A 26,460-nucleotide genomic window follows, 5' to 3' on the forward strand; every position below is an offset into this window, starting at 1 on the left:
GTACCTAGAAAGTTAAAAAAAGTCTGAGACGTGTCATCACTCTACTTTTTTGATGCGACAGATCATTAGCACAAAATAACTCGATTATATACATGTTTTCGTACTTCCGAGACTAAAGTGACAACTTCACTCCATTATGACAAGTACTGAAGTGTCACTTTTGTCCCGCCGGGATTAAATTTGGACGAAAATCCAGGAAGGATGGAATTACTAACAAGGCAATTTCAGTAGGTTGTTCCACATTTTGTATGCGGCACTATTTCTTAAAAGCATCGTACTGCTGCTCATATAGTTTTTTGGATTTCGGTGGTATCAATTCTTTACCTACTTTGGCTGTTTTTTATCAATATCAAATACACTTTTGTCACCGACCAGCAAAATTATGACACTAACAATGACAGTTTCCAAATTATTTTTGTTACCATAGCATAGGGATTGTCGTACCAACGCAACGTTCCTATGGTAACTTGATAAGCAGCGATTTTTTGAAAGAACGCGTTCTCTAACTCCATACATATTAAGAGTGTTTCAGTTTCGGAAGTACGAAAAATATCGTATATACCTTGTGACTGAAGTAGTGGTCTTAATCCCTCAGGTAAATTATGGCCCTCCCTTCGGTTGGGCCATAAACTTTACCTTCGGGATTAAAAGTACTACTTTTCAGTCCCGCGGTATATAATATACTATTATTGCTGAAACGCTGAAGGATCTATGACATTCCGTTACCGCGGATCTCGATCGATTTCTAAAAGGAGGCATTTTCATAAAGTATCAACTTCGGGTCTGTCCGATAGCTTTCAGACTAAGCGATTCAGGAATAGCACGATAGTACGAATGTAATGCCGAAAACCTGAAAGTTCTACGAGGCTCAGTTGTCGAGATTTCGATCGATTGATACTATTAATTCCATTGCACTTGCTGTAAGTGCGCGTTACGTCTAAGTGAACGCATCTTCATATATCATTTAAAGTATTTCTCTCCTGCGAGTCCGGTGCATCCTCTCCGTTTCAGTGAACGCTTACCTTATAAATGGCGCCCGAACAGCCGACAGTTGGTGATACCATAAACTCCTCTTTGAGAATCAAGAATGCCCTAAAAATGACGTATTTTCGAGTGCTGCGTCGCTCAGACAGGTCTTTCGATGGCGAAAACTAGGAGGTTTACATGCGGTTGCACCAGAGCCCGCATGTGACTTGTTAGATCTCTGGCCAGTCCATGCACTTCTCTTATTATTTGCTATGGTGTAAGTTATGTATCTTTTAACGATCTCGTTTATAATTCTGTCTGTCCGTGTGCATGATAACTTTGTGTAGAAACGTCCGATCACGTCATTGAAAATTGATACACATGTGCTTCAGGATATAAGAAAGGTCGCTATTGTTTCTTTCGGCTACGTAGACTAACACGGGCCAAAAAGTTACAGTCCAAAAACTGCCCAAACCTCCAAAAAAGACTGCCGCAGACCCAACTTTGGTATTTGCGCAATCCTAATTTGTTTATTTGTTAAGATATTTAAATAAAATTGTGTATATAGGCACCTCGAATAAAAATAAAACTAATGCCGAATCAAATAATTTGTTTTGCATTCGCGGTTGCAGCATTTCATTTCAAGTAAGCCTAATAAATTATGGAATTACATTAATCGCACACATGACCTGTTATCTTTTGAAATTTGGTGTTGGGCGCCACTTAACGCTTTCGCTTGAACGCCACCTTTATCTATTAAAGTAATTATTTTTAGGACGAATGCGGAGGAACACCGTAACATCTCAGATGATGATAACTTTGATAAATCAAATGGATTCAATTTCACAATATCACCATCAGACCTATTTGCGATATTAAATAAGACCAACGAATCGCGCAATACAACAATTTTTGATGAAGCCACAACTCCAACCTCAATGGACGAATTTACAGCTTTAATTACTGAGGGATTCCAAAACGAAACGATTTTACAAAACGCTAAAGGGCAAGACACGGGAACAGCAATATATTCCACTACAACCTACATTTATGTATATTCGGGGTTGATTCTGGCTTCCATTGTATTGACCACGATTCGTTCAATGCTTTTCTTCAAAATTTGCATGAACGCTTCAAAAGGCTTACATAACATCATGTTTAGTAACGTCTTAAAAGCGAAGATGAGATTTTTTGATTCCAACCCTTCAGGTAAATATCTCCCAGTCATAACAACAATAGTGATTTCAAAATTTACAGGTAGAATTTTGAATCGTTTTTCAAAGGACATGGGTGCTGTAGATGAAATTCTTCCCAAAGCGATATTGGATGCAGTTCAAATTTTCATGGTGATGTTGGGAATACTTATAATGGTATTTATTGTACGACCATGGATGATTATTCCTAGTGTCATATTGGCGGCTTTGTTCTACTTTACAAGGGTCATTTTCTTGGCTAGTGCTCAAAATATTAAACGTTTGGAAGGGATCAGTAAGTAATTTTGAATATTTGGGACTGTTAACACAATGACATTTTAGCGCGTGCTCCTGCATTCTCGCATGTATCCGCTTCACTCTCAGGTTTAGCGACAATAAGATCATCAGGTGCTGAATTGATGATTACAAAAGAATTTGACTCTATACAAGACCAGCACACTTCCGCATGGTTTTTATTTTTGGCGGCAAGCGAAGCATTCGGTTTTTATTTGGATATTATTAGCGTTATTTTTTTACTAATACTGACATTCCAGTTTCTAATTTTTGATGACGGTAAATATAACTAAACTTCTTTGTGGCGGTTCTCGATAGCATGCATTTTAGGAACAACACTAAGTGGCGATGTTGGCTTAGTAATATCACAATCCCTAATTTTAACTGGCATGTTGCAATTTGGAATTCGGCAAACTGCAGAAGTGGCAAGTCACATGACAAGTGTAGAGCGTATCATGCAGTATACAAATTTGGATAAGGAAGGGCCTTTTGAGTCAATATCGGCAAAGAAACCTCATAGAGATTGGCCAAAGCATGGAGAGGTAGAATTCAAAAAAGTAAATTTGTCATACATTAGCGGCGAACCAGTACTTAATAATTTAAACTTTACTGTTAAACCTGGAGAAAAGGTAATGGGTTGCCTTCATTAATCAGTGCTTTCATTGTTGATTTCAGGTTGGCATTGTTGGTAGAACAGGAGCAGGAAAGTCTTCATTAATTGCAGCTTTATTCCGGTTAGCCCCAACTGAAGGTGCTATTAGAATAGATGACGTAGAGGATATTGGTGATATAGGATTACATGATTTACGAAGTAACATTTCAATTATTCCACAAGAGCCAGTATTATTTTCAGCAACATTAAGGCATAACTTAGATCCCCTAAGTAAGAGTGACGATGATACATTGTGGACAGCCCTAGAAAATGTAAGTATGTACTGAACAGCCAAGGTAGACTTTCTTATGGAAACCAATGCAAATTTTGTTGGCTCTACTAACTTTGAGTCCAAGAAAAGCTACTCTTTATATCTACAAAAAAAATGTATTGCAGGTTGAAATGAAGCAAATGGTAAATAATTTAAGCATGGAAGTAAAGCAGGGCGGTGCGAACTTTAGCATTGGCCAAAGACAATTACTCTGTTTAGCGCGAGCTATAATTAGAAATAATAAAATCTTAGTTATGGATGAGGCTACAGCCAATGTGGATCATCAGTGAGTATATGCCGTAAGTTTAAAATTCAACTCACGTTTCCTTTTCTCAGAACTGATTCCTTAATACAAAATACTATTAGACGTAACTTCAAAGACTGCACAGTATTAACAATAGCTCATAGATTAAATACAGTTATGGATTCCGATAAGGTGCTGGTGATGGATGCAGGCCAAGCGGTTGAATTCGCTCACCCGCACGAATTACTTCAAAATCCAAGCGGTTATCTTACAAGTATGTTGAAAGAGACGGGACCAGGAATGGAGAATAAACTACGTCAAATAGCAGCAAATTCTTATAATAATGTAATTAGTGCTAATGAAAGTAATACCATAGAAAATAATGGTGATAACGCAACTTAATATTTCTTATGAACTTTTTATTACATTTATGTTAGTCCATGTACTTATTTAGATCTCGTTTTTGTAGTCAGAAGATAAACTTTATTTAGCACATTAAGGCTTTGTATTAATTAATGGGCATATAAAGCTTGTCATTGGTATTTAAATACTTTAATAGGTGCTGTAGATGGCCCGCCCAAGTTTACTGTAAGGACGTATCTTAACAGTGCGGAAACGAGGATTTGATTGGATATTCTGTTGGAGAAATTGGACAGCAACTATTATCCCAATTTATGTAATTTCATGCTGTCTGGGAAAGGTAACATCAATGTGCCTTAACTAAAAAAGATGTAGGCATCCGACCATTTGCAGGCGGTTCTAGTACATTTCGTCGTTTTGTAGTCTCGATGTCTGATGGATACGTTGCCTTTTACCAACTTTACTTTCTGACTACCGAAGGCCTTGCCAAGTTGGTGTTGGGGTGAAAAGTTGCTGATGTGAGTTCGCAGTCAGCAAATTGATTTATAAAGTTCAATTTATCTTCAGCTAGAGTGGATAAGAGATGCCGATACTCTTCTTTATGACGGGATGACGTGTGTCGCTTTATACCTTGAGGATTGAATAAAAGTCTATAGAATTGACAAGGAGTTCGGTTGAATTCAGATTGATTATGATTTTGTGTGGATTTGAGTGGTTGTATTTCCTCCAAGATTGCGTATGGATAGTATTTTTTGATGATCCAGCTTCTATATAATCCTGGGTTGTAACGTGGAAGTTTTTCAAAATAGATGAAGGCTTTTTCTTTGGATATTTTGGGTAATAATCTTCATCATCAGAAAAGTCAGTGGATGACCTTTTGACACACAAAATTTAATATTAATTTGTCGACTGGTTTTTTCTTGGTAAGTTCTTTTTTCCGAGCTTATTTTTATTTGGTGAACTACCATTTACAAAGTTTATTCTTGCAATGTAATTTATTTCGACTTAAATTTCCGAACTTTCGCAGTCTTCATAACAACAACAATCATTATTAAACAAACTTCACAATTTCAGTTATTCTTTTATTTTATTTTCTTGGGAGTATGAAGTTAGCGTAGTACCTACCTACATTACAACTAGGTGCATAACTTCTTATAGGTATCAAAATACACATGGGCGCAAAACAATTCATCAAATATAGTCCAGGGAATAGAGGGTTTTAGCATGCAAAATGAGAAGTAGTTCCAATTTCTTTTGCATGTCGTAGACAGTCATCTGGTGGTTAAGAATCTAAGTTTTCAACCTCCCACCCCTTGTGCTTCCCCCGTACCACCCCCAAAACCCCTGAAATTTGGTTGGTTTCTTAGATTTTCTATCATATCTTTTTAATAGTTCACTTTAGAAAAAAATATTGTTATTAAAAATTGTAGACCATAAAATTCTACACAACTTTGATATACACTACTTTTTTGTGAAATGTTTATTAAAAAAGATATAGAGCTTGAGAGTTGGTTATATTTTTAAGAATTCTGAAATTTCTATGTAGGTGTTTTAATCAAATTTCATACTTTTACACTATAATTAAGAGTTTTATGAGGAAATATCTTGAATTTATCGTGGTATAAATCCCTCTACCCTGCACCCTTACCAAAGGGGATGCATAATAATGAAACTTGCAACCCTTGCTAGTGAGGATATTTGAATTACTGTGAGATTATAGCCCTTTCTAATATACTTTTGAAATGAAAAAATTGTCTCACTTCAGTTCAGTTGAAAAACTAAAAAACCAACCAAATTTCTTTGGTTTTAAGGGTGGTACGGGGGAAGCACAAGGGGTGGGAGGTCGAAAACTTGGATTCTTAACCACCAGATAGTCTTTCATGACATGCAAAAAAAATTGGAACTACTTCTCGTTTTGCAGGAAATGGTCCATTTTCAGTCTCTATTTCCTGGACTAATAGATTAAAATCAAATGGTCGTGGGCACCCGGATAATACCATTGGTCTTGTTCCCAAACTATCTTACTGCATAAAATAACGATTTTGGTAGTTTTGGATCCAAATCCACATAGGCGCTCATAAATGCATTAAATTTATGTATTGAGTTGCGACTTCAATCTTACTCCCAAGCCCAACGATTTTATACACGTGATAAATAAATCTTTATGATTGAGATGTAGGTACTCATTCGCCATCAAAATAATTTGTAAGGCTGTAAGTAGGTAAAAACTTTTGCCCTAATACACCTATATCTTTGTTTTAATTCTTTTTACACGAACATAAAAAACGTATAATACATACGTCGTTAAAATTAAAACTAATGAATTGTAATAGTATAACTGTACATTATAATTGTAGGCATAATTATCTGTATCAAATGGCTCATTAACTATAATGCATGTGCAATTGCAATAGCAAGTGATTTATGTTGTTTACGTTTTACCTTTGAATATAAATATATACCTACTATCGTAGTGTAAGTTCTATTCTTACACAATGATACTATTTACATCCGGTGGTACTATACCTATGTTCCTATTCAGGGTGCATAGCGTCTTACCGCATGGATACACAGACAACGAAAAGCGCTATTTTACGTTTGTAAAATGAACCGTAGTGTAGAGAATAATTTTTCAATTTAGGCATCTTTAGTTCAAATATACTCCTTTTAATTCCACAGTAACTACTTAATTACATGGATGAAAATATGCCTTTGTATTGATTATTGAAAACTAAGCGGCGAGCTTGCAGTACTTCTCGTCAAAATTCCATCAGTGTACGCCATATTGGACCATCATACCAGGTTTTACAATACAATTGGGTATTGCACTGATTTACCAACTTTTTTTTATAATTCGGATATTTGGTTCGATTGATTTTGCGGTAATAATACCATTTTCTCCCAATGGTCGAACTTTCTGGTTGAAATAATTTGTGTTAAAAACTGGAAGTAGGTAAACGTTATTTTTAGAATAGGGTAACAATTGAAACGGTACTCTGTGAACAGCATTCACGTTTTCAAGTTTGTGTTAGCGCGCTATACACAATAATATAGTTGCGGACCTCTCAGGGCAATTTATTCTTAAAAATGAACAAAACTATTGCAACTTCTATAATGGATCATTTTCAAAAACGAAACATTCTTCCAAAACCCAACAGTTGCCATAATGTTATGTATTTACACTATCCTACCCCCAAATCTAGCTACCACCGTTAAAAATTAATTACTATAAAATTGCTCTCCTAATCTGAAATGAAGTAAGTGTTGCGGAAACTGATATACCTATAGTGGTTATCTGCACTGCAGTAGTGACGTAAAATGTGTAAGGTATGTTTATTAATTCTTACAAATGACCACCAAATTTCGAGGGTATTTTAAAAATAGAAATATTCACAAAAAAAGGGACGTGTGAACTGCACTGTTAGGGTTGTTAATTGGTTTAGGATTCGGGATCAAAAGGTCAGTCCGCCGTTCTAAGAATCCCTTAAAAGAGGGGTGACATTATTTTACTTCATTCATAGTAGGTAAATCTGAAAGCCATTGTGAGTGTGTGGGTGCTCTGATTGATTAAATTAAGCTGGAAAATAGGTGAGTTTTCACTGAGCGGTTTACCCTTTTACATTCGCATGAATATAAATAACATTTGTGTAGTTATTGGCATGAGTAAAAACTGTAATTAAGAGAATAAGGTTTCTATTTATTAGTATCAGTTGATTTGTGACGGCAATTTAACCGTTCTTAGGTTACATTGCGCGTTCTACCCCTTTGTAATCAGGTTTCCCAGATAAGTTTTAAAAGAAATAGTATATACCTATATCACTATGCAATTAGTGGATGAGAAAAGCTCATTGCGCTGTTTAATCCCCCTGAGCTTATTGCACTTCTCGCTACTAGTTGGTGGGTGCATTTGTTGCGCGACAGGGTAGTTGGGGGGCGCGTTGTACCCCTTGAAGCCATTGCACAACCCACTGTCCTAAAGGAACAGTTATTTGTATGGACAATGCGTGTTTAATCCCTTTGTCCATAAGTTGCCGTATTAGATAAAATTGATTTAACTTAGCAAATGTGTTTGGGCAATTAACGCTCACACTAGTTCTTAATTATAGGTTCATGCCAGGTTTCCGCTAGCCGCTGGATCAGCAAACCCTCTTCGCAAGCCAACTGACATAATTAGGTACTGTGTAGCAACATAAGTACGTAGATTCAATTAACATTAAAATGATAGAAGAACGATCAACGAAATCAATCAATCACCCTCAATCTCTCTCCACCTTCCCAACCCTCATTTCATTCCATATTAAATTCAATTACAACCTCCCTGTAATTTTTAACTTCCTACCCTTACAAATGGTCATTAATTTAGTCCAACTGCAACTTTTGGCATAGAACACTGACTACATAACATTTTTGATTTTTTGGAACTGTAATACTCAAAATCTCTTCCATTCCATTGATCTTTGCTTCCATGCATCATGGAAACTAGAAAGTATATCTACGATGTCACGCTCCTACTGACGTGGGTAGGTAGAGGCCGAATTTGGGCTTATATCAAATACATATCCGTTAGATTTACTGACTATAAATTTTTAATTAGCACGGTTTCTACGAAAATTGGTAATCACGTGTCTAGATATTTATAGCGCAGAACAAGTACCTAATGATAGTGTAAGGACATTAAACGGTGAAAACCTGTTTGCGATATGACCATATGACCCATTTCATTCATCAGACTTTTGTTCGATTTTGAATATGGAAAAGGCAAAACAAAAATAGACCTCCTCTAAATCATAAACCACGTGCGAACCCACTTCCTGCCGACGAATAACGAGTGATGTCGGAATCGCTTGGTGTGTTTTTCATTTCATTTCGTTCACTTTCCCGCGGTGACTTCAGTTCACTTACTTCGTTTAGTACGATATCTGCGTAATTATCCATTATTTGCTTAGTAGAAAATTGCCAAGGATAGTGTAATTTTTATTTTTAAAATAATTTCCGTGTGAATTGCATGGGAACTATATTCGTCTTTTGAAATGAGGCAATATTTCGAAAAAATTATGCCAAATTTAAACTTTACGTGATTGACTCTACTTGTATTCTTCTACAATGGATTTTACGAAAAAATACGACAATCCCAACCCGGAGGTTTCAGCAAACCCCATTTCGAAATTACTGTATTGGTAAGTATGTGAAACGCATCTTTATTTTGACTATAGCTTTGTACCTAAATAACCTGATCACTCTGTAGTTAATTCTGAAACAATTTTTTCTCGTTAACGAAATGTAGCAAATATAGACAGTTATCTTTACTTTTATTAATTAAATTGTACAAACACGACAATTAATACGATATGCGTGGGACGTTTCTGCAAATAAATAACACGTGCAAATAACATTAGTATGCATTTGCCCTCATTTTAAAGGCGTTCCACTTTATAGTGATCAGAGCATTGTATAACACTCTGTATCGTGTATAACGCGAACAATGAGCTTATCTTGAGCGATATCAGAAATGAAACATTTTGTTACGATACGATAAAAGCAGAAAAAAGCAAGATGTTAGCAATATAGGAAACTAGATCAAACATTGACCCCCAGCATGACCTCGCCGCAAGTTCATTAAATTTAAGCCTTTTATTTGGAAGGGAAAGGTCAAATAGTTAACGAAATAAATATTTTCGCAGTTGATTTATTTAGCGATGAGAATGCGCCTTCTGTTTTAATTAATTAATGCATTTCTTAATTAAATAATTAGGGTAAATATGGTATGGCGCGCGCATTTGCTTGAATTTTTGTGTTTTTGCAATTAAAAGAGATGAGGCGCCAGTCAGCAATCTTTTCGCTTGTCTTGCCCTTTTTTGATTTTTAGCACAATCCACGAAAGTGAAACCGTTAAATTTGACCTCACTTTTCCGTTCAATGGTTATTATGTAGATCAGTTCAAGGTGACTACCTTGGGTTAGATCCTAGACGTCGTATCACTTCGGACCTTCCCTATATGTTCTTTACACCGACAATTGATTTGGCAGTCGATTCAAAGTCGTTTTCTTGTGCAGCAGTTGGGAAAAGGACTAAACTCTCGATTGTTTGCCCCCCATGTTTATGCCTAAAAGACCTCCAAATGTTTATCTGTGCACGGATTTTGATGCGAAAAAGATCAAAATCATTTGCTGAATGCCCAAGACACGGCCCATATTCCTTTTTGGTTCCCAATATGTTTCTACTCAAAATTTATTTGTTTGCCAATTTTCTTGGGAAAAAGATCAGGCTTGACGTGCAAGAGGTGATCAGGGATGTACGCGACAACAATGTTAGTGTGAACCGAGGTGTGAACTCATGTCAACAATTTATGTCATTTTTATTTGTAGACACGATTTGTATACAATTGACTTTGTTTATACGGTTTATCTGGCGTGAATGATATGTGAATTTTTTTTCCTTAATTCACAGTTTGTTGTACTTTCCATGGGCAGACAATTTATTTACAACAATAAGTTAAAAAAAACATGTTAAACACTAACACAAAATTACCTAATCTAAATGTATAAAGGCTAAAACGTGTGGTACACTTGGGGACTTCTCGACGCGTGTAGGCAGGGGGCCGTATAGATAGGGACATGGGCATTATCATATTGATGATCTCTCATTGTTGCCCAAAAGATGTAAAAACGTTTATTTGGATAATTTTTATTTAAATGAATATTCTGGGTATGAATGGATAATTTTAAGTAGGTCTGGTAGATAAATTTTTTGCCAGGCATTCTATGGTAAAAAAGGAAACGTCGAGGTAAACGTTATTTCTTTCATTTACTATACCTTCTACGTTTTGGATAGTATCTATACTGCGTGTACGCAACAGAAACAATTTATATTACCAACTGGTCTACCGATCAATATCCGTATAGTGATGCGTTCTTTGCACGATTCCAAAACCGCAAGATACGCATCCTTGCGTCATCTGACATTAATTTATGTAAAATTGCAAATTACCAACTTTCGCAAAGGTATTGTTTAGAAAGTAGGCATAAGACAACGAGCGGAACCGGATTAAACAATTTACGGTGCTGGGGATTTCTACCGAGTAAAAAGATAAATTCTTGAGAAATGCATTTCTTTACAGGCCCGACATGTGGACGTAATAATAAAAATAATGACACTGATAGATGTGTACAAACTGTTATTAAATCTGGCACTTGAGTGAATACGTTGACAAATTATAGTCTATATCAAAAATTTAAGGAAACCATATGGGGTAGGTAACGTAGAACCATTGATTCAGTAATCCTTCACTCAACGGTAGAACTACACATATTTAACAAAATCCACGAAGTAAATGTTTTATAACATTACACTAATCAAACGGTAGAATGACTCTTTAAATGTTTTCTGACCTGTTACACTATCGGGAAGGGCATTATGGAGAAAATTAAGTTCACTTGAGCCTTGTCGAATGTTATATAAATGCAAATTCGAGTGTAAATTGCAGTTACGTAATAAATGATGTCGATTGGTAAAAATGTATGGTGATGACTGATGATACTTCTAAAACGCACCATATAGGGATTTCGTTGGTAATTTCTTTATATTGAATATTTTAAAATTATTAGTTAGTTTGTCAATTAGATTGTTCATTACTGTTAATTTTATTTGGTGTTAATTCAACTACTCTGCTGCTGTACTTGAACAAAAAAAAAATTCTTATTCTTATTCTTACTTACAGTAAATTAACATTAACGTTCATTGGGTTACAAAACTTCAAGCTCATAGAACTTGATAGAGTGCCAGAAAAATTTAGAATTTCATAATAGCACCCATAGTATAGCTGTACCTCGACCTCTCTACAGTTTTTCATAAAAAGTGAACTAATCACAGTCAAATACAACTCGAAAATTTAAATTTTCAAAGTTCCTATTTTTGGCTGAGGCTGTACGTGCAAGCATACTATTAGTAGTGATATACGAGGTTCTAGATAAGCTTCAGAATTATCATTTTAATATTGCATTGGTGGATCCATCTTTTATTTGGGCTGTAAAGGGAATCATTTATTTAATTACCTTGCTTGCCTTTCCCAAGGTAATTTTGAATGCTTAATTATCATTTTAATTTTATACGCGGTACCTCGAAATACATACATCTGATACCGAATATCCGAAAGTATACTACTTCTATTTACCCTATAATTGGCTTGCCTATAATAGTCCAGCAGCCACCGCCTGTTTGTTGTGAATCTTGGTGAGTTCAGTAGGTTGGGTTTGACCCGAGGTTCGACGAGACTCCCAAGTTTTTCCTGTATGAACATTTTCGATACCTAGTTTGCGTAGGTGCTAAATAACTTCCAAGCGTAGGACTGGAAAAACGTACCACCGTTGAGTGAAGGATATTACTCAATGGTACCACTAAATGTGTAGGGCTTGTGACCATTTTATTTACAAACATTTCCATTTATCTTAATTAAAAACAAATTAAATCCTCTCAGCCCCCCTCTTTTAAAATTGTTTAGTATGATCGGTACGTTTTAAAGAAATAACTGTGCAACTTTTAATTACTATAATGGCAGGCAATCTAAAAATAACTAAATTGAACAAAGTCATGGGATGCGCGGAGCCAAATACATGATGGTAGACTTGTTCTAAAAAGCATTATGCGGGTCACTGTGTAATTGGGCTCAAAGCCTGTTGAGGGCCCAGAACAAGAGGGACAATAAATAAATAAATCTTTAAGATTGATGGAGTAGGAGATGGAGTAAACGCACTAAATATGTAAACTGGTTTCACTTTAGAATAATGCGTTCAACATTGTATATCTTTGATAAAACTATTTTTATTGATCTTTGGATTTTAAACCACTTCGTCTCGTAATGTAACCATTAATCGTGCCTTGTTACATAACGTTACGGTAGGTAATTTCTATTTTCATATGTAGGTAGTGGACATTATAATAACCGCTACAAAAATAACTAGAACACTATTTCGGTTTCCTTAAATGATTTAACAAAAAAATACCAAAGGGCAAAGTTCTTCCACGTAACACCCCTAAATACGCATGGTTTTCCAAAGAAGTTTTACAGTCTACACATCCGTCCGTGTGACAATAGCGAGGACAATAGCACATTGCCTTGATCTTCTCTGTATTCTCTACTTCCGGATCCGATCTAATAGTTGCAAACACATGCAAAATACAGAATCGAATGCAAAACTGCATCTCGCTAAGTTGAAAATTATACCGCCTTAATATCTTAGTTTATACAACTATTTATTATAATTAATTAATTCCTAGTTGTTTACTGTTTAGGTATGTTGTCGCTTATGATCTATATGTTGTTTGTGTCTACACGTGCGGATGATAGTGCATTCTTGTTTAACTTTGCTTTCCTAGGTAGAATGTACCTAGATCCCAATTTTTACAAAATGTAGACAAAAAACCTCTCGATATCTATAAAATTGAAAATGTAGCTTGAGTAACGAAGATGAAGTCTGACAAATAAAATTTGCACACTTCCCTTTGGGGAAATGCGCCAAAACATGTTTGGGTGTAATTCATATGTAGCTACACAAACCATAATAGTGGTGAGAATTATGATCTTATATTTTTTAAGACTATTAGACAAAGATACGGCTTTCTCTACTCACTACTGAGTGTTCGCCGAGGTGTTCGCATACCCTGAGAGATTTTCAAAGCTATTAAATTGCTAATAATTTGCTTGACTTCTGACACAAAGTCATTGCAGTTTGAAGACAGTAACCTCCAGAGCTTTATTTATCCCCTTACCGCGCTGCATTTAAGTAATCTACTTTGCAATTGGAATTGGAACCTATGTAAATCAAAAACGCGAAATTTGTTAATAAATAAAACCTTTGACGTGCACTTATTTTTCTCTCAGGGTAGTAATCTCGGCAGTAATACATATCTAACTTTCTGCCAAATGAATGATATTCGAAATGATGATTATCAATAAGTATCATTGAATTATTCAATGATAAGTAGGTACTTATATTAGCAAAAGTATTTTATTTTGTCAGCAACCAAGTAGGTAAATTTGATGTGTTACAAATAATTTAAAGAGAAAACCTCGGAGAAAACATGATTTTGAATCAGACTGTGCATGCAATTTTAGTCGAGATTTTAGTATATTAATGGTTTACCTCGTGGTTTACTTATGCAAATAGATACCTGGAAGTATAAATTAACTGTCCCTCAAAAGCAAAGGTGCAGTGAGAACATTCTAGGGCAAGGTCATAGGTGAAATTCCTCTGTATGGATATCACGCAATCTGCGTCACTTTACACCGTTAGGTACATATATGTCGCAGTTGGAGACAGTCCTTTTAAATATTTCATATGATTTGATTAATCCAAGGCAAGGTCGAAATGGGGATTTCAATCTGTAAATAATTCTTGGTATAGGTGCAGACTCTGGGTGCAGATTATTGCAAAATTTTGCTGAATACGTAGAAATTTCAGAAGAGAGAGTTTCAGGGTACAAATAAATAGGTACACGCACTTTAAAGTGTCCCCTTCCCTTCTAAATACTATATTAACATATTACAACATATGTGTTCAACAAGTTTTCCCATTCCCTTTATCATTGTGTCCTCATACCTGGATTTTCATTGATAAGATAGAATGTTTTCATCAGATGAGTCGTGGATGGAAAAATCTTTATCATGACTGAATGATGGAATCCTTTCTCTTTATTTTTCCGAAGTTTTGTTTTATTTTCTGAGACTCCAGGACGTTTGGATCTTTCTCCTGGTGCTGTGAACAATTGTTTAGCAGTGAAAACATTACCAAAATATTGTCATTTAATTTTGTTTCTTTTATAAAAACTTATATCTACAATTTCTTACAGGTGGTTATTTCGATTATTTTATAATGGCTATAAGAAGGACATAGAAGCAAAGGACCTGTATAGTATTAACAAGTGTGATTATTCCGAAAAATTGGGAAACATCATGGAAAGGTAAGAAGTTTCATGGCTCGCTTGTATATTAGAAACTTGTTTTTAGAAATTGGCAAGAAGAGTGTTCCAAAGCGAAATCAGAAGACAGACAACCTCAATTCATACGTGTGATTAAGAAGACGTTTATAAAACCGTATTCGCTCTATGGGATAGAATTGTTTCTTTTGTGCATTATTTTAAAGTACCTATGCACTTATTTGCAATGATTTGTAAACGCTAAAATCAGACTTTTTTAGAATGCTACAACCGATAGTATTAGCAAAGTACATTAAATATTTTGATGCGTCGCGTAGCAATTCTGTTACGGAAGGATGGCTATTAGCGTCGGCACTTATTGCAATGACTCTATTGGAAGTTACTGTAATGCACCACGCGTCATTGGGACAAACGCGTCTTGGTATGCAATGCAGAATTGGTACTTGTTCCTTAATTTATCGTAAGGTAAGGCGCTCTTCGTCCATGTAGGTATCATAATGAACTAATTCCTTCAGTTACTTCGATTAAATAAAGCTTCAACTGCTAACACTGCTGCCGGTCAAATAGTTAACTTGCTATCAAACGATGTGCTAAGATTTGATTTGGCGCCATTTTACTTACATTATTTATGGATTATGCCTATACAGACAATTGTTGCGGCATTTATCGTTTATGACAGTATTGGTTACGCTACGTTTGCCGGGTTTGCGGCATTAATCATACAAGCAATTCCTTTGCAAGGTATGTTTAATCACACTTGACATATTTGTAATAGCATTAACTTGCAGGTTACTTATCATATTTACAAGGAAAACTAAGACTGAAAATAGCTAATAGAACAGATCAGCGAGTACAACTAATGAATGAGATTACAAACGGTATTCAAGTTATTAAAATGTATGCGTGGGAAAAACCCTTTGAGGAAATGGTGAAACAAGCCAGAAAGTCAGTGAGGATACTCTCGGAATTATTTCTAAATGAATTTTTTAGGAGAGAAATCGATATAATTGGCCTTACGTCTTACATTCGTGGCCTTTTAGTATCTGTGATGATGTACACTGAGAAATTGACTTTTTATTTAACCATTGTCACATACGTTCTGCTTGGAAACTCACTATCTGGTGATAAAGTGTTCTCCATAGCACAACTTTTCAGTACCATTGAGCTATATATGGCAGTCTTCTATCCAATAGCAGTCTCTTTTTATGCTGAAGCAAAAATATCTGTGAGCAGGATAGAAGTAAGGTAGGCAATTCTAGTTATTAAAACCTAAAACTGTATTCTTTCCAGAAATTTTTAATCCAAGAAGAAGTGGATATGCCACAATCAATGGAAGCCATAACCCTGCCTAAAGATCCCGCAAAACTAGGAATGATTAAGATTCACCAGGGGAAGGCTAGCTGGGTTCCCAATCCCATCATATACACCCTTACTAACATTAACTTAAATTTGAAACCAGGGTCACTATGCGCGGTTGTCGGCCAAGTTGGGTCAGGAAAAAGCTCATTCCTGCAGTTGCTACTTAAAGAACTGCCACTTATTAGTGGAGTTCTGGAAATTAGCGGAGAAGTGTCGTACGCCTCCCAAGAACCTTGGCTTTTTGTATCAACTGTACGAAATAACATTCTCTTTGGAACGCCTTACGTGAGACAAAGATACAAAGAGATCGTGAAAGTATGTGCCTTAGAAAGAGACTTTGAATTATTTCCTAACGGTGACAAGACATTAGTTGGTGAAAGAGGAATTTCTTTAAGCGGCGGACAGAGGGCGCGTATTAATTTAGCGAGGTCAGTGTACAGAGAAGCCGATATTTACCTTTTTGATGATCCGCTATCTGCTGTTGACACGCACGTTGCTAAACACCTGTTTGAGGAATGTCTCTTAAAGTACTTAGCTAATAAAACACGAATTTTAGTAACTCACCAATTGCAATTTTTAAAAAAAGCAGATCTCATTGTGATTTTGGATAATGTGAGTTTTTTAGTTACTTAAGTAGATTAATAAATCAGTGTTTTAGGGCCAAATTAAAAACATGGGCACCTATGAAGAATTGGCAGAGAAAGAATTAGCCCACTTAAAACTTGACGCACCTGACGAGCAAGGGAAGGCTCCAGACGATCGACCGCGTTTAATGTCTATTGTATCTCAAGAGGTAATTGCGATAAATAATTACCTACTACAGCTTCTCATTACACTCATTCACAGAGCATACAGCATGATGACGAAACTGATCCACAAGAAACTCAGGAATTAGTCGAGAAAGGTGCCTTATCATCTTCAGTATACTTAGCTTATATACGAGCAGGAGGGCCTATTGTACTTTTGGGGTTCTTTGTTATTATGTTTATTTTAGCTCACATTGTTTATATGGGTTGTGATATTTGGCTGAGATATTGGTAAGTCTTCTCTTTTATCTTACTGTTACACTTCATTTCATTTTTATTTGGTTTATTTTTACAATTCTGTTTTATTTCATAAACGGTTAACGACTTTTCAATTTGAGTTTTTTTTCTGCATGTTTTCCGTTTTTGCACTCTGGAAAAGTTTGAGGGAGTAATATTGAATTAAATATTTATGTTTTCTGTTTCTAGGACAAACGAAGAAGAACAGAATAAGTTACCTGACCCAATAACAATATCGCCAATTTTTTTAAATGATCAAAATTTGACATTCTTGGAAAGCACTACAATAAATTACGAGATAAATTACAATGATACATTCCACGAAACAACTCCGTACAGCTTACAGACCCAATATAGGTACATTTATATATACACGGGATTAATTTTACTTACAATTTTCTTAACTATTCTTCGATCTATGCTGTTTTTTAAAATATGCATGAATGCATCGAAAGGCTTACATAACACTATGTTCGGCAATGTTTTAAAAGCAACCATGAGATTTTTTGACACGAATCCTTCAGGTAAATTTGCTTTATTAATCTACAGAAGTAGCGTTAGTCATTTTAGGTCGTATTTTGAATCGCTTCTCAAAAGATATGGGAGCGATTGATGAAATACTGCCAAAGGCCCTAATAGATGCCATACAAATATTTGCTGTAATGTTTGGCATAGTTGCCTTGGTATTTCTTGTGACTCCTTGGATGGTAATACCCACTGTAATTCTTGCCGTTTTGTTTTATTTTATTAGGAAAGTGTACTTATGTAGTGCTCAAAATATTAAGCGTTTGGAAGGAATAAGTGAGTTGATTTTACATATTCTGTTAAAATCTCACGTACAAATTTATAGCTCGTGCGCCTGCCTTTTCGCACATTTCTGCTTCTTTCTCTGGACTATCTACAATTAGATCTTCAAAACGACAAGCCATTATTATTAAAGAATTTGATGTTCTGCAGGATCAACACACAGCTGCCTGGTTCTTATTTATCTCCACCAGTGAAGCGTTTGGATTTTATTTAGATGTCATCAGCGTTATCTTCTTGGCCATACTAACATTTCAATTCATAATTTTTGATGATGGTAAGTCGTAAAGAAATAAATTTTATGTAGGAGGAGGCGAGTCTTACATTACAACGTATAGAATTGTATGGAACGGTTTGTGTAGAAACATAACATGATTCGGGAAAACAACACGCGAGGGAGCCACATTAGGCCAATCAGAACTCGTAACCTTTCCCTTTTAGTGGCTCGCTGTTGACACGTGTATGGCGTATTAAATTATTCTGCAAAAAGTGGAATGATTACTACTGTTCCGCATCTGTATGGCGAAGTCCCCCTTTCCCCTACTATTTAGAAACTTATATTTTTCAATGAATAACTTCATAGCTGTGTATGAGTAATTTTAATTTTTTTAGGGACAACATTAGCCGGTGATGTCGGCCTGTTAATTTCCCAATCATTAGCATTAACTGGAATGTTACAATGGGGTATAAGACAAACTGCTGAAGTGGCTAGCCAAATGACGAGTGTGGAACGTATTTTACAATATACTCGGTTAGATAAGGAGGGTTCGTTTGACTCTTTACCCACAAATAAACCGCCCAGAGATTGGCCACAACATGGACAAGTTAAATTTCAAAATGTGGTCCTGGAATATGTTCCTGGAGAATCTGTACTCAATAATTTGAATTTTGTTATCAATCCAGGAGAAAAGGTGAGCGAGCTTTTTTTGTAATTAAACTTTAACTGTTTTTTAGGTTGGGGTCGTGGGCCGGACAGGAGCTGGAAAGTCATCATTAATTGCTGCATTATTTAGACTGGCACCAACCCAAGGACTTATTAAAATAGATGATGTAGATATAAGTGTGTTAGGGTTACATGATTTAAGAAGTAAGATATCAATCATTCCACAAGAGCCAGTATTATTTTCAGCGTCAGTTAGGCATAATCTCGATCCTCTGAATAAATGTGAGGATAAAGTTTTATGGAAATCACTTGAAGATGTAAGTATAAACACATCATTGTCAAAAAATGCAATTCAAAAAATACTTCATCATTGAACATCATTTTCATAAACAGTTTCGGTGTTGGTCGCTAACAAACTTAGTTGTTGACACAACACTGACATAATTGCCAGTATGTTATTCATCTTTAATGATCTTCGCTAAAATAAAGGATCCCATATTTCTACGGGATCAGTGTGTAAAGATATCCTGTGCTTCTGAGGGACTACTACTACTTACCACATTTCCCAAAAAATCGTTTCATTTACGGCGGCTCAACGTTCTATTCTTCAAGACAAAAATCTTATCTCATAAAATAAAGTTTTTGTCATACCTATTTAGAACTTTAAATTCCTTTTAGAGCTCTGAAATAGCGTGGAAAGCTCTGAAAACCAGAATTATTGATTTCTACTACAGAATCCAGGCTCAAGTAGTGTCTGAATAATTACTAAATGAGTCATTTGCATTTTTACGAACTGCCTTTCATGCCTTAAACTAAGCATACGCGACTTACCATACACTGGCATAGAAGCTTGATAGACACTACAACTGTATGTTACGCGTTTCCAAATTATTGTGGTAGCAATTGCAATTAATTCTTGTTACAAAAATTTACTTTACGTTTTATTTACTGAGTGTAGACGATGGTTCCAAGTTTTCTGTCACTATTTTAGACTCGTATGCCATTTTATGTTTCCCGATAAGTGTGGAGCCGAGAGGAGAGAACATGCTCACATCGTTTTCGTTGACTGGGTCTCTTTTAATTTCGGTCTAACGAGCGAACGCATAATGTGACAGTATTCAGAACCTATTAACTACGAGAACGCGGACTGGTATTAGGGGTTGAAATGGACAGTGGTTTACATAACCAAGGCACTGACAGAATAATAATAATGTTTTAATTAGTATAATAGACGAAGTACAACCTAGGTCTGCTTCTTACAGAACCAACATTTAAGGCACTATTTGACCTTACTGTCAGCCGTAGTAAACATTTTAAGGAACCTCAAACCAGTGCAACTTTCTTTGGAACACTTCAATGCATATTCATGCGAAGTGGTAAAATTAAAATATGAGTCAATTGTTAGGGGAGAATAAAAGGAATTAATTGTTTCTTTTAGCCAAGTTATAATTCACTAGCAGCTTGCGTAATTAACAAATTTAATTTCATTTCTTAGACTATATAGTACATGGACTGCTATAATTAGCCATATGCTTTGAATACAAAATGGGTGGTCTCGGATAGAGGGCACTGTAGTCGTGGGTATGTGAATCTCAGGGTAAACTAAAGTCATATGAGCACCACTCGGATCGCGTAAAGAGTAGCTTTTACGGTAACCGCGTAGTACGGGCTTACGGGAAGCTTTAAATACTCTTGATTTTCTTCTATACGTCCACAAATAAGAATAGGTTTGCTTTTTTTGCCATATCTAGGCGATAAATTAATTGACGTTTGTTAATTTATAGGTTGACAGTCTCAAGTCGTGTCTCATCAGACAATTTCGTACCGACTCGTTTACCTTGAAACGCACATACCCAGGCAATGTACTTGACCATATTTGACCATAATTAGCAGCCCATGTACTATATGGTCTAAGTTTCATTTCCAATGACAAATAATTGACAGCCGAACGCATAGTTTCACCCTGCTTAATTTTCGTTAATAATAAAGTACATACTCAAATCTGTAACACCTAACTTTAAATTATTAATTAGCAAGCTCGGTAATTTGGCGCCTGACAGTCCGGCACACCCAGTACTCCGACATTTAGCGACTTGGTTGACCCACTCTATAATCTGTCTATAATAGACCTTGACAGCGAACCACGTGGTTTTTTACTTTCGTTGGGAGCTACCTGCGTAGTGCCCACGTGCGTCAGTCGTTTAGACTAGATGGTAGACTTTTTGTACCTACTTTAGTACTCTTTGATTGTAGGAATCTATGATAGAATTTAGTAGAAAGTATAGGATGTAAAAAATGCTACATATTCCATACAAATCCACTAATCCGGCATAAACAAAAAAATTTGGGTGTCGGATTACCGAGAGCCTATACCTACTGTATCTATAAAGTGGATTGCTTCAGTAGGTATACTTATCAGAGCATTCTAGATTCCTTGCAGTCCTTTGCAGACTCCCTTATAGCGCTGGAAAGGACCTAAAAAGGATTCCGAAGACCTTATAAATTTGTTGCAGCCCATTTGATCTCTTTTCTAGTACTATATCCCTTTCCAGGGCATTCCCAAGGCCTTTTCATGTGCAATACAGCAAATTCTTTCATATTCAGTCTTCAAGAAAGTAAGGAGATCGAGTCTCAAATCTTAACATCTCCTTGACTCATTTTGAATTACTTCAATTCAAACTCAGTGCTCAAAATTCGTCAGATATGAAATTTTTCTGGGTACACTTATTTTGTTTGCATTTTTTTTGTATAACATGTCTATATATACCAGTTTATTATACAGTGAAATTTATTAAGAAGTAGACATAGGGATTTACGTGTACCTATTGGTTTTCTGAAGGTCGCCTAATTTTATGCATCCAAAATAACTTCATAAAACAAATAAAGATCTGGCGGTCATGTTAATTAATTTGAATATGGTTATGCTATTCATTAAAAGGTAGACATAGGGAAAAATATCACACCTAAATCTCTGTAGACTTCATAAATATCACTGTATATTAGTCAAGTAATTTGAGTACCTACAACTTGTTTTGTGCATCGGAAAAATTTGAAATCTGACTGTTTTCTTGATGTCGCTATAAGAATTATTAAATTTTTTTTTATTTTCAAGAACTACAGATCTTTCGTTTTATGTTCAAAGATTCCCAAACACTATGTTTCTTCGGAATCGCAATTAAGCTACACCTAAAATAGCTAATTCTTAACTGCAAGACTGGTTTGGTTCCTTCTCTGATTACAATTTACTCATTGTGAATAACCTTAGATATACTTTGTGCTTAAAAGTTATCATTGCTTGTACGTACAAACCCCTAAGTAGCTTGCATCTTATGCAAGATATATTGAATTTAAAATAGAAGTAAGTAAATCAAATCAGTGTGGGGGAGGGGTTGAACTCATGTAGACAGCGCTAGCCCACAATAAACATTTTAGTTTTTTATAGAACTGATCTAAATAATCCATAAAATTCTCAATTTTCAATATTGATGCCAAATCTCCTAAATAACTAAAAAATTCAAATGCATTTCAATTGAGATTGAAGTGGAAGAGCGCAACAGGTTGGTTATATCTGAACTGCTCCTATTGAATTTCGTGAAGGGTATGTTTATTTGTAAGTAGGTATTTGGAAAATTGTATAATTAGTTGAAACTCAATAATAGTATATTAAGATACAAGTGTATAATCAAGTCTTTAAAGCACGCGCAACTAGTTTAAGGGCACGACGCAAAGCGGAGTGCCTTTAACGTTGCAAGTGCTTTAAAGACCAATTATACACGTGTATCTTATAGTATTTTTTATTATACCTCCAGTATAATTTAAAAATAGGAAATACAATGAAGTCATATTGACGTTATACTCGAATACATGTCTAATTAAGTGGGCTGGGTGTTCGTGATTGTTGTAAAATCTAAACAAACGTTGGTAGGTGTAAAATCCACTCCAGTAAAGCCTATTATAAAGAATATGAAAAGTTGTTTCCATGGATGAATAGGAAGATACTTACGAATTCAGTCTTAAATGCATCCATAATGCTGGCATATATGAAGGAAATGTCAAAGGTATTTAAATCTTCTATATTTTGGTGCATTCATTCAAAACTTTAAAGCAATGCCACGATTAAAAAGTGAAACAGATTTGGAAGCATACCCTAAATTACGCGCGTTTGTGAAAGCTTCAACCAAAGGATAGGTACAAAAGCCAAAGGAATGTTCTGCATTTACAGAAAGCGACCTAAGAGGATTTTTTATTTCATCCAGATGACAGTTTCAAAAGTCATACTTGAAGTATCGTTACTTAGCAACTTTAAAGCACGTGTGTTTTAAAGGCCCTTTTTCGCACGCATTTGAGTGTTTAAAACGGAGATTGTGATTCAGATATAATAAAAAAGTAATTATTATGATTATCAGGAAGGGGGCGTTAAAAAAAATCTGCTCTAGTGGTAAAATTATGGTAGTGTGTGGTGCTGCAGAGTCTGTATAGTTCCTTTTCAGGCATTTTATGCTCCTTTTATAACAAATTGAAGATTCTCTTCTCCATCCAAGTAGTCTCTGAGAAAGGAGAAACACTAAGGAAAACTGATACTTATGTATATATAGTATACCTATCCAGAAATAAAGGAAAGGGGGCTAACTTCAGTATCGGTCAGAGACAACTAATCAATATATTTAGGGAACATAAAGTTATCTTTATTTTTAATACAAGTTTTAACAATCGACTTTTTGATACAGACACTATAATTTTTGTAGAAAAAGGAATCAGAAAATTACTTATACCTGTTCAGTTGATTTTTTTGAGACTTTAAATATGGTCTGAAAACGATACTTGTACAATAATTGCTTCTTATTTTTAGGTCGAATTGAAACAAATTGTCAGTAGTTTAGATCAAGAGATAAAGGAAGGTGGAACTAACTTCAGTATTGGTCAGAGACAACTTTTTTGTTTAGCAAGAGCAATCATAAAAAATAACAAGCTACTAATCATGGATGAGGCTACCGCCAATGTGGATTTACAGTAAGTATTTGTATCCGGTAAAGGAATTTCAATTAACTTTCTCTTATTAGAACGGATGCATTCATACAGCAGACCATTAGGAAAAACTTCAAAAATTGCACAGTATTAACCATAGCACATAGGTTGAATACAATTATGGATTCCGATAAAGTTCTGGTTATGGATGCAGGGCAAGCTGTTGAGTATGGGCAGCCACACGAGTTGCTTAAAAGTTCCAATGGCTACTTCACGAGGATGGTGAAAGAGACGGGTCCAGCGACAGAAAATAAATTACGAGGTATAGCGGAAGAGTACTTCAAGAAAGATGGTACAAGTTAGAAGCAGCACGCCTTAGTATTTAATGTTTAATAAAATACACAGTGAAACCAAAGTTACAATTAAAATATTTTTAAATTAAACAAGATTGATTAGTTTTAATAAAATGCCCTACATTACTATAAGAAATTAATATTTGTGATCCTGTTCTTAAATCTACAACTTCCTCTTCTTCATTTACATGACTAACCATTACACCTTCAATCTCATTTTTCGCTTTCATAAACACGAAACTATGTATATTAGGGATGATTAGTTGATTCTTCCACTCTGTGGGAATATTTCCAGGCCAAAAATGCAATCGGTCTGTGAAATGCTGATCTAAACCTAAAAATTATGTTAACATTTCCATTAACTACCATATCTACATACTTTGCATGTATGCTTTGGCAAATTCTAATTCGTTCTTATTGAGGTAGTTTTCTTCCCCTTTTTGGCTTCTTTCCTCTTCTTGTTTTAATATGAAATACACGTAGGTTTCGATTTTTTCCAGTCGCATTCGTAAATAACTCGAAACTAAATACCGCAATCGGTCTAATTCCATTTGATGTAGACTTCTTCGTAGATCATCATTGCCTACGTTGGTCAAGTTTTCTTCCACGTGGCTTATTTGACCAAGAAGGCACTCCACGATATCGTACTTGTGCGGTAATATTTCGGGTGCAAATTTTTCGTTTAACCAGGCTTCCTCCATAAGCTCAAGCACTTCTGCTGCGGTATGGGCAATTTCTTCGTATTCGCTTTCATCGCTTTGGACGTCTTCGGCATTTTCGACTGTATCCATTGAATTCCAATTAAAGAAATTTATAACAAAAATCCCTCCAAAATAAATAAAATGTTGGGTTATGTTGATAATCAGAGATTGATTGTGGCTCTTATACCGTTTTGAAGACAGTGGCGTAACATTAATGTATATAGGTACTAATAAATATACTACGACACACTCAAATCAAAATGTTTATTCTACCAGCGGCTTCCGCATCAACTACATAACATAAAACTTTAGTCGCTACTATACTGGAAAACGTAAAAACATCCGAAACATTAACAACTAGCAGCAGAACATGAAAAAATTGCATATCTATAGGTTTAATTGATGACATTTTCGAAATTTCATCCAAACCACATTACCACAAATAAAAATGGATATTGTCATTATCTGAAAAGTCACATTTTGTAATTTTACTACTCTAATTCTTATCGCTGTAACCGACACCACATGCGCATAACACATTTAATTTATTAGAGTAAGTAACAATTTCAGAACCGAGTCATTCGCTTTCGTTCATTCGTTTAGATAACAACAGTGTCTACCGGGATCGTGCGATTTTATTTTCTGTAGTTTTATTTGTGAATTCATGGAAGAGGGATCAAACAGTTCATCGGTGGGTGAGTTAAAACATCAAATCTTTCATCAAAACACAAACTCAGTTCATACTTTTTATTGTAACTTTTGGTGGGTTTATACAATTATTATCATTATAGTTGACTATCATTAGATCATTGAGAAATAGCCAATAGAAACAAAGGTTTATTGTGCGTCGCTAACCAACGAAGCCATACCTTCGTTTTTTTTTTGATTGTATAAACCCATCATTTCTACTAAACTCTTTAAGTGAAAACGCATCGAAAAAATACTAGCTATGGAAAGTCAAAGGTGTAAGATTCTAGACTGCTCAAATGTTACAACTTTATGAACAGTTTATTACAACAGATTTACGAATAAAATAAGCACCCCGTATACAGTGGCGGATTAGGCATAGGTGTAATAGCGTAAGGGGAGGGGGGCTGATGATATTGTATACCTAAGCCTACGGACTGGTGGGTGCGTTATAGGTATAAGATAGACTTCAAAAATAAAAATTAAAAATGTTCCATTGTGTGTGGAGTCGAATTTATTTTTCCAATTATGACTTTTCTTGATTATCTATTGTAGTAAATTAGAAAACCTAAAAAGATAAAGCAAACTTGTTATTACCAAACTAGGATACACCATTACCACTAGTGTAAAAAACGGGTAAAACACTGCCCGAATTGAAAATCTGGTCAAACGATTCTGAAGAGACTATCAAAGCTTTCATAACATGAAGGTAATTTCAGAATTTGAGAATAACTTAAGGAGAACCCGGAGTAG

General features: G+C 35.3%; 3 protein-coding genes across 5 annotated transcripts in view; 2 read left to right on the top strand and 1 right to left on the bottom strand.

Annotated features, from left to right (window-relative positions):
- LOC116171657 (probable multidrug resistance-associated protein lethal(2)03659) overlaps positions 1-4,162 on the top strand; it is a 29,398-nt gene extending 25,236 nt beyond the window's left edge. Inside the window, exons 11-17 of the mRNA XM_031488623.1 lie at positions 1,742-2,175; positions 2,224-2,454; positions 2,502-2,732; positions 2,784-3,082; positions 3,129-3,377; positions 3,502-3,662; positions 3,713-4,162. Coding sequence (XP_031344483.1) covers positions 1,742-2,175; positions 2,224-2,454; positions 2,502-2,732; positions 2,784-3,082; positions 3,129-3,377; positions 3,502-3,662; positions 3,713-4,022 — 1,915 coding nt within the window. The 3' untranslated portion in view covers positions 4,023-4,162. The remainder of the gene's footprint in view (positions 1-1,741; positions 2,176-2,223; positions 2,455-2,501; positions 2,733-2,783; positions 3,083-3,128; positions 3,378-3,501; positions 3,663-3,712) is intronic.
- A 3,121-nt stretch (positions 4,163-7,283) lies between these two features.
- LOC116171658 (probable multidrug resistance-associated protein lethal(2)03659) lies at positions 7,284-24,414 on the top strand. Of its 3 annotated transcripts, XM_031488624.1 has the most exons (18): positions 7,284-7,307; positions 8,087-8,154; positions 14,826-14,936; positions 14,983-15,117; positions 15,173-15,377; positions 15,428-15,653; positions 15,701-15,857; positions 15,903-16,152; positions 16,203-16,883; positions 16,930-17,064; positions 17,118-17,308; positions 17,504-17,838; positions 17,885-18,115; positions 18,165-18,395; positions 18,731-19,029; positions 19,073-19,318; positions 23,851-24,011; positions 24,062-24,414. In XM_031488624.1, the coding sequence occupies exons 1-18, from the start codon at positions 7,299-7,301 to the stop codon at positions 24,327-24,329; spliced, it is 3,939 nt and encodes a 1,312-aa protein (XP_031344484.1). In that variant the 5' UTR covers positions 7,284-7,298; the 3' UTR covers positions 24,330-24,414. The 3 variants fall into 3 exon arrangements, with proteins under 3 accessions (XP_031344484.1, XP_031344485.1, XP_031344486.1); XM_031488625.1 differs by lacking the exons at positions 7,284-7,307; positions 8,087-8,154 and adding an exon at positions 8,833-9,157; XM_031488626.1 differs by lacking the exons at positions 7,284-7,307; positions 8,087-8,154; positions 14,826-14,936 and having other exon boundaries at positions 15,163-15,377.
- On the bottom strand, positions 24,372-25,178 carry LOC116171659 (DNA replication complex GINS protein SLD5). Its single transcript, XM_031488627.1, has 2 exons — positions 24,699-25,178; positions 24,372-24,653 (listed from the first exon to the last, which is right to left on the bottom strand). Exons 1-2 carry the CDS (start codon positions 25,108-25,110, stop codon positions 24,400-24,402), a joined length of 666 nt encoding a protein of 221 aa, XP_031344487.1. The 5' UTR covers positions 25,111-25,178; the 3' UTR covers positions 24,372-24,399.
- Between the last annotated feature and the right edge of the window lie 1,282 nt (positions 25,179-26,460).

The sequence above is a fragment of the Photinus pyralis genome, unplaced genomic scaffold (assembly GCF_008802855.1).
Source record: "Photinus pyralis isolate 1611_PpyrPB1 unplaced genomic scaffold, Ppyr1.3 Ppyr1.4_LG5, whole genome shotgun sequence".
Lineage (NCBI taxonomy): Eukaryota > Metazoa > Arthropoda > Insecta > Coleoptera > Lampyridae > Photinus > Photinus pyralis.

What these genes read in the sequence shown, in the direction of transcription:
- LOC116171658 (XM_031488624.1), top strand. An exon ending in TTGGGAAACATCATGGAAAG is followed by an intron (nt 14,937 to 14,982) that starts GTAAGAAGTTTC and finishes ACTTGTTTTTAG; the next exon opens with AAATTGGCAAGAAGAGTGTT. An exon ending in TTTTGACACGAATCCTTCAG is followed by an intron (nt 17,839 to 17,884) that starts GTAAATTTGCTT and finishes TAGTCATTTTAG; the next exon opens with GTCGTATTTTGAATCGCTTC.
- LOC116171659 (XM_031488627.1), bottom strand. Translation starts at nt 25,110, where the DNA reads ATGGATACAGTCGAAAATGCCGAAGACGTCCAAAGCGATGAAAGCGAA. An exon ending in TGCCAAAGCATACATGCAAA is followed by an intron (nt 24,654 to 24,698) that starts GTATGTAGATAT and finishes CATAATTTTTAG; the next exon opens with GTTTAGATCAGCATTTCACA.